The following is an 11920-nucleotide window of genomic DNA, read 5'->3' on the forward strand; positions in this document are numbered from 1 at the left end:
AAAAAAAAAAAAAAAAAATTGGATCCCCAAAAGAAATTGATTTGACATGAAAGGGAGGAAGAAGAGATTATGGGCTGCCTTGCTACAATTCCTTTACCTTGGACTTCTCTAGGACAAATCCACCAAAGGCAGTAATCAAACACAATGCTGATTATACAGTTGTCCATGAAATATCTACAAAGTCAAAACATTCTTGGTTAGACCTGATGGTCTTTGTTCAAAGCTGAATTTGAGGCTCAGTGAGTAGGGCGCTGGCTGCATCCACTGAGGCTGGTGGGTTTGAGCCCAGCCCGGACCTGCTAAACAACAATGACAACTGCAGCCAAAAAGAAAAAATAGCCAGGCGTTGTGGTGGGTGCCTGTAGTCCCAGCTACTTGTGAGACTGAGGTAAGAGAATTGCTTAAGCCCAAGAGTTTGAGGTTGCCGTGAGCTGTGACACCATGACACTACTGAGGGCGACATAGTGAGACTTTGTCTCAAGAAAAAAAAAAAAGCTGAACTTGATAAATGATACTCTCCTTTGACCCTATGTAGAGGGATTTAGTTACTGAGGTGCCACAGAGAGCTAGTAAGATGCTGACATGCAAAGAAACGCTCCAGATAACTGTGTGCATGACTGTGTGGGGTGAGCTCCCGGGGTGGTCCTTGGAAGAGTTAGGTGTGCAGGGAGAGTTAGAAAAGAGGCACAACACACATTGTGTCAAGCATGTAATGGTAACATAGGTGAAACTGCCTGCAGTCTTATTCAGGGTAGTTGAGTGTTTGTGGGGGCTTATGCTGTTACAGGCTTTGCTTTTTGTACTTCACTTCTGCCTTTTAGGTAGGAGTTATTATGGCAGGTTTATAGATTAGGAAACTAACATCTAGAAAGGTTAAGTAACTACATATATCGCACACCTGTTAAATGTCAAAGCTGGAGGTTAAGCCAGGCATCCCTCTAAAGTCAGTACTCTTTCTACTGTTTACAGTCTGAGAAATATTTGGAAGAGAAAACCAACAAAGCTTAGGTTTGAACTCAAACTCTTAAATTTGAACTCTGGTAGAAGTCTGATAGTTTGCAAAGATGTTAAATAAAGGGGCTAGGCACGTTGGCTCATGCCTGTAATCTTAGCACTCTGGGAGGCCAAGGCATGTGGATTTCCCTGAGCTCACAGGTTTGACACCAGCGAGACCCCCTCTTTAAAAAAATAGCTGGGTGTTGTGTTAGGCGCCTGTATTCCTAGCTACTTGGGAGGCTGAGGCAGGAGTGTTGCCTAAGCTCAGGAGTTGGAGGTTGCTGTGAGCTGTGATGCCACGGCACTCTACCCAGGGGCATAGCTTGAGGCTCTTTCTCAAAAAAAAAAAAAAAAAGATGTTAAATAAAGAGATCTCAGGTTGTGTATGGGAGTATAGATTGATATAATCACATTAGGAAAAAGTTTGAATTTGTCTTCTAAACTTGAATATGTTCCCAGCAACCCAACAACTCTATTCTGTCTTCAACCTATTTGGCACCAGGGTCCCTGTTCCATAGAGGTTGGGGGTGCTTTGGGGATGATTCAAGCACATGATATTTATTGTTTACTTTATTCCTATTATTATTACATTGTAATATATTATGAAATAATTATAAAACTCTCTATAATACAGAATCAGTGGGAGCCCTGAGCTTGTTTTCCTTCAACTAGATCAGGCGTCCTCAAACTACAGCCCGCTGGCCATATACAGCCCGCCTAGGACATTTATCCAGCCCGCAGGATGTTTTTGCCGCTGCTGCCTGTCCTGCTTAGCAGCCGACTTGTCCCAGGGCCCACAGTCTAGCCCTCCAACGGTCTGAGGGACAGTGAACTGGCCCCCTGTTTAAAAACTTTGAGGACCCCTGAACTAGATAATCCCAGCACTAGTATTAGCACCTCAGCTCCACCTCAGATCATCAGGTATTAGATTCTCATAATGAGTGTATAACTTAGATCCCTCACATGTGTAGTTTATAGTAGGGTTCATGTTCCTATGAGAATCTAATGCTGTTGCTGACCTGACAGGAGGCGAAGCTCAGATGCTGATATATGAGTGATGGGGGTGGCTGTAAATACAGATGAAGATTTGCTCACTGGCCCCACCCCACCCCCACTCACCTCTTGCTGGCTAGCCTGATTCCAGTAGTCCATGGTCCTCGGAGATATGTGCAACAATGCTCATTTACACTATAGTTCAAAATACTTTTAGAAAGTAACAATTCAAATATCTATTCACAAAGAATGAATAAATTGTGGAGTATGATAAGTCTTAATGTTGTCAATACGTTCTTGTAAACTGACTTTAAGTGAAATGACATAGGATGAAAATAATTTTCTTCCCCATCTATATTATAATGAAACAACATTGAAGGAAATGATGTTATCCATGTTCCTGCTTTGGATTGTTTTTCTTTATCTTTTTTTTTTTTTTTTTGAGACAAGAATCTCACTTTATTGCCCTTGGTAGAGTGCTATGACATCATAGCTCACAGCAACCTCAAACTCTTGGGCTCAAGAGATTCTCTTGAATCAGCCTCCCAAGTAGCTGAGACTACAGGCACCTGCCACAATGCCCGGCTATTTTTTTAGAGATGGCGTCTCACTCTTGCTCCAGCTGGTCTCAAACCTGTGAGCTCAGGGCAGTCTACCCACCTCGGCCTCCCAAAGTGCTAGGATTACGGGTGTGAGCCACTGTGCTTGGCTCAGTCATTTTCTAAGAACTTATGGACAATGTTAAGGAAGGACCACTTACTGTGCTACAGAACGTTGAAAATGAACAAGCACTATAGTTCCTTTTATCAACAAGGATGAATCTTAGAAACAATGGTTTTTTTTTCCTTTTTGAGACGGAGTCTCATTTTGTCACCCTCAGTAGAGCACTCTTGCATCATCGCTCACAGCAACCTGTAACTCTTGGGCTCAAGCAATTCTCTTGCCTCAGCCTCCCAAGTAGCTGGAACTACAGGTGCCTGCCACATGCCCAGCTACTTTTTTTAGAGATAGCATCTCTCTCTGGCTCAGGTAGGTCTCCAGCCTGTGAGTTCAGGCAGTCTACCCACCTCAGCCTCCCAAGTGCTAAGATTACAGGCGGGAGCCACTGCTCCTGGCCCTAGAAACATAATGTTAAATGAAAAAAAACTGAGTTGCAAAAGTATACAGTTAGCATCATACTTTTTTATGAAAATGAAAGATAAACAATACTGTTATATAATGTTTAGGGATACATAGATATGTACATTAGCTATCCATAAAAATAAGGGAATGATGAATGAAAAATTCAATCCGGTAGTCATATGTGGGGCTGGAAGAGAAGAATAGAAATACTGAAAGCATGAGAGAGCATCAGTGGAGTGGCTCATGATTTATTTTCTAAGTTGCATAGGAATAGGAATTTCCTGAGTTGTATAGGGGAATGGGTTCCTAAGTGTCCATTTTATTATTAGGCTTCATAGTTATATATACATAGTAATGCACTATATGACTACATTTCAGTCAACAGTGGGCCACATATACAATAGTCCCATGAGATTATACGGGAGCTGAAAAATTTCTGTTGCTATTGTAATGTTACAGCACCATGCGTCATTACCTTTTTTATATTAAAACATGTTTAGATACACAAATGCCTCCTACTGTGTACAGTTGGCTACAGTACTCAGTACGGTTACATGCTATATACAGGTTTGTAGCCAAAGAGCAATAGACTGTACCATACAACCTAGATATGTAGTAGGCTCTACCATCCGGGTTTGTGGTGTTCACAGAAGGATGAAATTGTCTAATGACACATTTCTCAGAACATATCCCAATTTTAAATGAGCCTGAATCTCTCTATAACATTCTTTTGCTTGTGTCAGATATTTCATAATTTAAAAAAGAAAAAAAATCAAACTTGGGAACTAGAAGGGAAATCAGAAACTTTGATGGTTTTAAAGAAATTCTGAATGGCCAACAAAATAGATGGGTTGCTGTGACTCTAGACATGAAGCTCATTCTATCAGGATACTGGAGTGAACACTGGAGTGAGCACAGCAATCAAATGTCAGCAGGAATAGCACTTCAGAGCAGGGAGACAATGGACAGACCTGGATTTATCACCACCTTCCTCAGTCTCCTCTGCTCTAAAATGGAAGTTGTAATATAGTCATGCACCTTAATGACCAGGATACGTTCTGAGAAATGCATCATGAGGTAATTTCACCATTGTGTGAACTCAACAGAGTGGATTTGCTCAAACCTAAGTAGTAGAGCCTCCTACACACCTAGGCTGTGTGCTCCCAGGCTGTCAACCTGCACAGCATACTGAATACTGTAGGCAGGTGTAGCACAATGGTAAGTATTTGTGTATCTAAAAATAGAAAAGCTACAGTAAAAATAACGGTATTAGGAGATTATGGCAGCACCATTGTACATGTATATGCAGTTTGTCCTTGACCAAAAACATCTATAGGCAGCACGTGACTGTACTTGCCCCCATGCTTGCCCCTGAGGATTACCCAGGAGAGTGGCAATAAAATCCCAGATGTAGCATGTTGCTACGGGTACACAGTGAATGGTCCTCATGGAACCAGAGCCTGTGCTCACTGGGCCATATACTTGTGAAGGTGTGTGAGGAAGGGCCTCTGGGTACAGTGATGACAGTGGGGTTTAAGTATCAAGAAATCAAATAGTAGAAAAGAGGAAAAATTAATTCCTAGGTTTAACCAAAAAATTATTATAGTTAATATTGGAGTTAACAACTGTATTACTTTAAATCAGTCCACGTCTCTTTCTTTCTTTCTTTCTTTCTTCTAATTTTAGTACTGGGAAATTTGGTGCTTGTTTTATACCAGGACTCTGTAAGCAAAGTGATCTAACCTTGTACGCATCACGGCCTGGGCTCCGACTATGGAAGGCTGATGTACATGGAACTGTTCAAGCCACATTTATCTTAAAAGATGTATTTGCTGGAGGAGTCAAGCCTTTTGAACTGTACCCGCGTTTGGAATCCTCGGACAGGGGAGGTTGCACCTTACCTGAGAAGCACCTGGGGCTGGTTTCCTGTTTCTTTCAAGAAGGCTGGGTATTGAGCTGGAATGAATATAGTATCTATCTTCTAGACACCATCAACCAGGTAAGCAAAGGGATTGTACCACATCCTTTGTTTGTGTAGGCAAGAAAATGTTTATCTACAAACTGTCCTGCTTCAGAGCTCTCAGAATAATAAAAGGAGCAGTTTTGATTCTAATGCTTTACTTGTTCCTTTGGGCCAGTCAGAGAACTAAAATGAAGATTTCGTAATTTTTGTAGATATGAAGAAATAATTATATTTTGTTATTCACAGTCCTATCTGTTGCCAAGAAATTTTGTGTTCTTTATAATCTATTTGTATCCTCTTTTTTTCTTTTCTATTTTTTGGGAGGTCATATGTTTCTGACTATTCTTACCTTTATGGGGCTATATCATTTTGCCTTTTTTCTTTTGCTTTTACTTGATGACATATGTTGGGCAAGTTTCCAGCATCATTATGTAATGGTATGCAACAGTTTCTGCTTAAATCAGGATGATAGCAGATTACCATTAGAGAAGGATTTAGGAACTTTATTTATTTATTTCTAAGATATAGGGGATTGCTGTGTTGCCGAGGCTGGACTCAAAGTCCTGGGCTCAAGAGATCCTCCCACCTCAGACTCCCAAGCAGCTGGGGCTATCAGTGCCCACCACTATACTTAGCTCAGATCTGGAGACATAATACAAGGCCATTCAATTTCAGTTTCTCCTTATCTCAAGAGCAGAGCTTTTGCTCTTTTTTTTTTTTTAATTGTTTGGGATTCATTGAGGGTACAAAGAATTAGATTTGATTGATTTCCTTTGTTAGGTAAAGTCCCTCTTATAATTGTGTCCTGCCCCCAAGAGGTGTGCCATACACCATGACCCCTCCCCCCAGCGCTCCTCCCTTTTCCCTGCTCCCTCATTCACCTACTCCCCACCTTGTATTAGATCATGTACTACCTTCATATTAGAATTGAGTAAATTGGGCTCGGCACCTGTAGCTCAGCAGTTAGGACATCGGCCACATATACCAGGGCTGGTGGGTTCGAACCGGCCCGGGGTTGCCAAACAACAATGACAACTACAACAACGTCAACAAAAAATAGCCAGGCATTGTGGAGGGTGCCTGTAGTCCCAACTACTTCGGAGGCGGAGGCAGGAGAATCGCTTGAGCCCAAGAGTTTGAGGTTGCTGTGAGCTGTGATGGCACAGCACTGTACTGAGGGTGACAAAGTGAGACTCTGTCTCAAAAAAAAAAAAAAAGAATTGAGTAAATTGGCTTCTTGCTTCTCCATTCTTGTGATGCTTTACTAAGAAGAATGCGTTCCACCTCAATCATGGTAATACAAAAGATGTAAAGTCTCCATCTCTTTCAATGGCTAAATAGTATTCTCTGGTATACATATACCCCAGCTTGTTAATCCATTCTTGGGTTGGTGGGCATTTAGGTTGTTTCTACATTTGGGTGATTGTAAATTGAGCTGTGATAGAAAGTCTAGTGTAGGGTGGCGCCTGTGGTTCAGTGAGTAGGGCGCCGGCCCCATATACCTAGGGTGGTGGTTTTGAACCTGGCCCTGGCCAAACTACAACCAAAAAATAGCCAGGCACTGTGCATTGTGGTGGGCACCTGTAGTCCCAGCTACTTGGGAGGCTGAGGCAAGAGAATCACCTTAGCCCAAGAGCTGGAGGTTGTTGTGAGCTGTGACACCACAGCACTCTACCAAGGGCGACAAAGCGAGACTCTGTCTCAAAAAAAAAGAAAAGAAAAGTCTAGTGCAAATGTCCTTATGGTAACAGGATTTTTTTCCCTCAGGTTAATGCCCAGGATCAAATGGGAGGTCTAATTTGAGTTCTTTGAGGATTCTCCATACTTCCTTCCCAAAAGGTTGTATTAGTTTTGCAGTCCCACCAGTAGTGTAAAAGTGTTTCTTTCTCTCCATACCCACGCCAGCATCTGCAGTTTTGTGACTTTGTGATGTGGCCATTCTCACTGGGGGTAGGTGTTATCTCAGGGTAGTTTTGATTTGTATTTCTCTGGTCATTAGGGAGGATGAGCATTTTTTTCATATGTTTGTTAGCCATTCATCTGTTTTCCTTAGAGAAGGTTCTGTTCGTGTCTCTTGCCCCATGATATATGGGATTGTTGACTCTTTTTTTGTTGATCAATTTGAGTTCTCTATAGATCCTAGTTATCAAGTTTTTGTCCGGTTGATAATATGCAAATACCTTTTCACATTCTGAAGGTTGTCTGTTTGCTTTGGTTATTGTCTCCTTAGCTGTACAGAAGCTTTTCAGTTTAATCAAGTCCCATTTGTTTGTTTTTGTTGTTGTTGCAATTGCTATGGAAGTCTTCTTCATAAAATCTTTCCCCTGGCTGATATCTTCAAGTGTTTTCCCCACACTTTCTTCAAGGATTTTTAATGTTTCATGCTTTAGATTTAAGTATTTAATCCATCTTGAATCAATTTTTATAAGTGGTGAGAGATGCGGGTACAGTTTCAGTCCTTTACATGTGGTTATCCAGTTCTCCCAACATCATTTATTTAATAGGGATTCTTTTTCCCATTGTATGTTCTTGTTTGGTTTATCAAAGATCAGGTGGTTGTAAGATGTTAGTTTCATCTCATGGTTTTCTGTTTGGTTCCAAATGTCTATGTCTCTATTTTTGTGCTGCTATCATGCTATTTTGACTACTTTGGCCCTATAGTATGGCCTAAAGTTCGGTGTGATGCCCCTGGCTTTATTTTTATTACTAAGAATTGTCTTGGCTATACGGGGTATTTTTTCTGGTTCTATACAAAACGAAGAATTATTTTTTCCAAATCTTGAAAGTATGATGTTGGTATTTTAATGGGGATTGCATTGAATCTATAGATTGCTTTGGAAAGCATAGACATTTTAACAATGTTGATTATTCCTGGCCATGAGCCTGGTATGTTCTTCCATTTGTTAATATCTTCTGCTCTTTTCTTAGTGTCTTGTAATTTTCTTTATATAGGTCCTTCCCCTTTTTTCTTAGATATATTCCTAGGTATTTCTTTTCTTTTCTTTTTTTTTAATTGAAGCTACTGTGAGGGGAATTGTGTCCTTGATTAGCTTCTCAACCTGGCTGTTATTGGCATATAAAAAGGCTACTGATTTGTGGACCTTGATTTTATATCCTGAGATATTACTATGTTTTTTGATTACTTCCAAGGAGTCTTGTGGTTGAGTCTTTGGGGTTCTCTAAGTATAAGATTATACTAAGAGTCTAAGGCAAAGAGAGAGAGTTTAACCTTCTCTTCCCCCATTTAGATGCCCTTTATTTCCTTTTCTTTCCTAATTGTATTGGCTAGAACTTCCAGTATTATGTTGAATAGTGGTGGCAATAGAAGACAACCTTGTCTGGTTCCAGTTCAAAGTGAAAAAACTTTCAGTTTTATTCCATCCAGTGTAATATTAGCTGTGGGTTTGTCATAGATGGCTTTGATCAGTTTAAGAAATATGCCACCAGGCGGTGCCTGTGGCTTAGTGGGTAAGGTGCCGGCCCCATATACCGAGGGTGACAGGTTCAAACCCAGCCCTGGCCAAACTGCAATGGAAAAAAAAATAGCTGGGCATTGTGGTGGGTGTCTGTAGTTCCAGCTACTCGGAAGGCTGAGGCAAGAGAATGGCCTAAGCCCAGGAGTTGGAGGTTGCTGTGAGCTGCGTGAATCCGTGGCACTCTACTGAGGGTGGTAAAGTAAGACTCTGTCTCTAAAAAGAAAAGAAAAGAAATGTGCCACCTATGCCTATATTCTTAAGTGTTCTAATTAGAAAACGATGCTGAATTTTATCCAGTGGTTTTTCTGCATCTATTGAGAGGATCATATGGTCTTTGTTTTTGCTTCTGTTGATACAGTGAATTACATTTATGGATTTGCATATGTTAAACCAGTCGTGCATCCCTGGGATGAAACCTACTAGATTGTGATGTATGATTTTTTTTATTGTGAAGTGCTAATCTATTGGCTAGGAGTTTATTGAGAATTTTGCATCTGTAGTCATTTGTAAAATTGGTCTGAAGTTCTCCTTTTTAGTTGGGTCTTTTCCTGGTTTTGGTATCAGGGTGATGTTTGCTTCATAAACATATGGAGGAAGATTCTTTCCTTATCAGTTTTTTGGAATAATTTCTGCAGTATGAGTATAAGCTCTTCTTTGAAGGTTTAATGGAATTCTGGTGTGAAGCCATCTGGACCAGGGCATTTTTTTTGTTGGGAGATTTTTTATTGTTTCTTTGATCTCAGTGTTTGAAATTGGTCTGTCCAGGAGATCTATTTCTTCTTGGTTAAGTCTAGGGAGAGGGTGTGATTCCAGGTATAGATCAATTTCCTCCCACATTGTCACATTTCTGGGCATAAAGTTTCTTGTAGTACTCAGAGATGATCTCTTGTATCTCTGTGGCATCTGTTGTTATTTTCTCTTTATCATTTCTGATTGAGGTTATTAAACATTTTACTTTTCTGTTTCTAGTTAATCCGACCAAAGGTTTGTCAATTTTATTTTTTAAAAAATCCAACTTTTTGTTTCATTAATTTTTTGAATGATTCTTTTGTTTTCAATTTCATTAACCTTTGATTTAATTTAGGTTATTTCTTTTCTTCTGCTGGGTTTGGAATTAGATTGTTCTTCCTTTTCCAGTTCCATAAGATGGTTTCTGTGGTTGTTGATAGCTTTTGCTCTTTTTAAAATAATCTCCCTGCCTCTCCCTCCCCGCTCCTCAGCTTCAGACTCTTGACCAGGCCCCATCTTGCTTGTCTTCTTGAGTTCAGTGGGCCTCTGACAAATACCCTTTTCTTTTGTAAGAGAGACTGACTATAGGAAGTAAAGGATTTTCTTATTTGGCATATGTCAGCAGAAAAGAAATTTATATGCATTTCATTGAAGCCTTCTTAATTACTATTGTCAGCCATGCCTAGTAGTACTGCTTTGGTAGAAAGAAAAGTGACATAATAGAGCAGAACCAGACTAGATTCTTCTAGCTTAGTTCTGCCTTAACTAGGACTCTCATCTGCCTGAAATTGGTTTCCTTATCTATAAAACAGGGTAAGGGTGTGGGGAGTATTGGATTAGGGAATTACTGAAGTGCCTTTTAGCCCTGAGTTTGTTTCTTTTATGAGGGATATTTTGGAGGACATTTGTACTCTTTCCTCAGTTACAGAGAACTTTTCTTTTTTCTCTAGGTACTTGTTGAACTTGTATGTGCTTATTAATTAGTGGCATCATGCTACTTTGTAATTGCCTATCACTTCTTTCATCTGAACATTTATTTGATGCTTTACTCAGCAGGTATAATTAAGTTCATTTTATAGGCAGTGAAATGGAGACAGGGGGACTGTTTATGACCAGACATTGCCAGTCACCATCAGAGTCTGGACTGTCCCTGGGCAGTGTGATTGACAGCTTTCAGAAATTAATCTCATGTTTCCAGCTGTTGATCAGACTTTTTTAAAAAAATAGCAATGATGGTGGCACTCATAGCTCAGTGAGTAGGACACTGGCCACATACACCAAAGCTGGCAGGTTCAAACCCAGCCTGGGCCAGCTAAAACAACAATGACAATTGCAACAACAACAACAAAATAGCTGGGTATTATGGTGGGGACCTGTAGTCCCAGCTACTTGGGAGTCTGAGGCAAGAGAATCACTTAAGCCCAAGAGTTTGAGGTTGCTATGAGCTGTGATGCCACAGCACTATACACAGGGTGATAGCTTGAGACTCTGTCTCAAAAAAAGAAAAAAATTAGCAATGACCTTAGATACTCTTTATCGTCTCCATTAAACTATTCTCTTATTTGTGCTATTGACTGAAACTCAAGAACTGTCTTTAAGTCAGTGTCAGGTCAGGATGCCTTTTGTTTTGTTGCCATCTGCTCTTATAGGATGCTGATGGAATCCTCCCCACTTTTATTATTCATTCAAAAATAATGAGTTGCAGTGCACTCTATTCTTTCCCACAGGAGTACATAGTAGGGGAATCTAGATGTGCCTAGATGTGCCCAGGAGTGATGTGCCAAATGGAGATTTGGAAAAAGTGCTATGAGCTACTGGGGAGCCCTGGGCATTGCCAAGAGGATGAGCTTATCAGGGACTGCTTCTCAAGGAAATGATATATGGCTCTAAGTGGAACTCCTCAGTGAACAGGTAGAGGAAAGGAATTCAAGCCCAGAGAAAAGCACACCCCAGACACATGAGCATGGAGGATTAGTATTGGGATTGGCTTGTAAACTTGAAGCAGGGATGAGGACAGAGGTGACAGGTGGGCTGTAGACAGCAGAGGTCCCACCCTGCAAGGGAGTCTCTCAGACTCCTACTCACTTGATTGATTTACTCTAAGAATTTTCAGAAGGTTGTTGTAACATAGTGCAATTATCCTTTGGCTTATTGGGATTCTTATATATCTTTTTTATGCTTTAAATTATTACTATTGTCTGGTTTTGTGGTTTTGTTTTTTGACAGGCCACAATTGCTGGTTTGGAAGGAGCAGGTGATATTGTGTCTGTTTCCTGCACAGAAAATGAAATATTTTTCTTAAAGGGAGATAGGAACATTATAAGAATTTCAAGCAGGCCTGAAGGACTCACATCAATAGGTTTGTATTCATTATGTATGTGATGGGAATATTGCACTCTGTTGTATGTAAGCGCAAGTTTTAATTTGTAAAACTACCCCCTCCTTTTTTTGGAGATAGAGTCTTTCTTTGTTGCCCTTGGTAGAGTGCTGTGGTGTCATAGCTCACAGCAACCTCAAACTCTTGGGCTTAAGTGATTCTTTTGCCTCAGCCTCCTAAGTAGCTAGGACTACAGGCACCCACCACAATGTCCAGCTAATTTTAAAGATGGGGTCTTGGCTCGGCGCCTATAGCTCAACCGGC

The 11920-nt window shown here is 40.6% G+C and overlaps 1 protein-coding gene across 1 annotated transcript in view; it reads left to right on the plus strand.

Moving 5' to 3' along the window:
• TECPR2 (tectonin beta-propeller repeat containing 2) overlaps positions 1 to 11920 on the plus strand; it is a 131709-nt gene that overhangs the window by 41656 nt on the left and 78133 nt on the right. The window contains exons 5-6 of the mRNA XM_023518870.1: positions 4798 to 5110; positions 11506 to 11638. Of these exons, the coding sequence (XP_023374638.1) occupies positions 4798 to 5110; positions 11506 to 11638 (446 nt within the window). The remainder of the gene's footprint in view (positions 1 to 4797; positions 5111 to 11505; positions 11639 to 11920) is intronic.

Source organism: Otolemur garnettii, unplaced genomic scaffold (genome assembly GCF_000181295.1).
Source record: "Otolemur garnettii isolate 467f Iridium unplaced genomic scaffold, OtoGar3 scaffold00149, whole genome shotgun sequence".
NCBI lineage: Eukaryota > Metazoa > Chordata > Mammalia > Primates > Galagidae > Otolemur > Otolemur garnettii.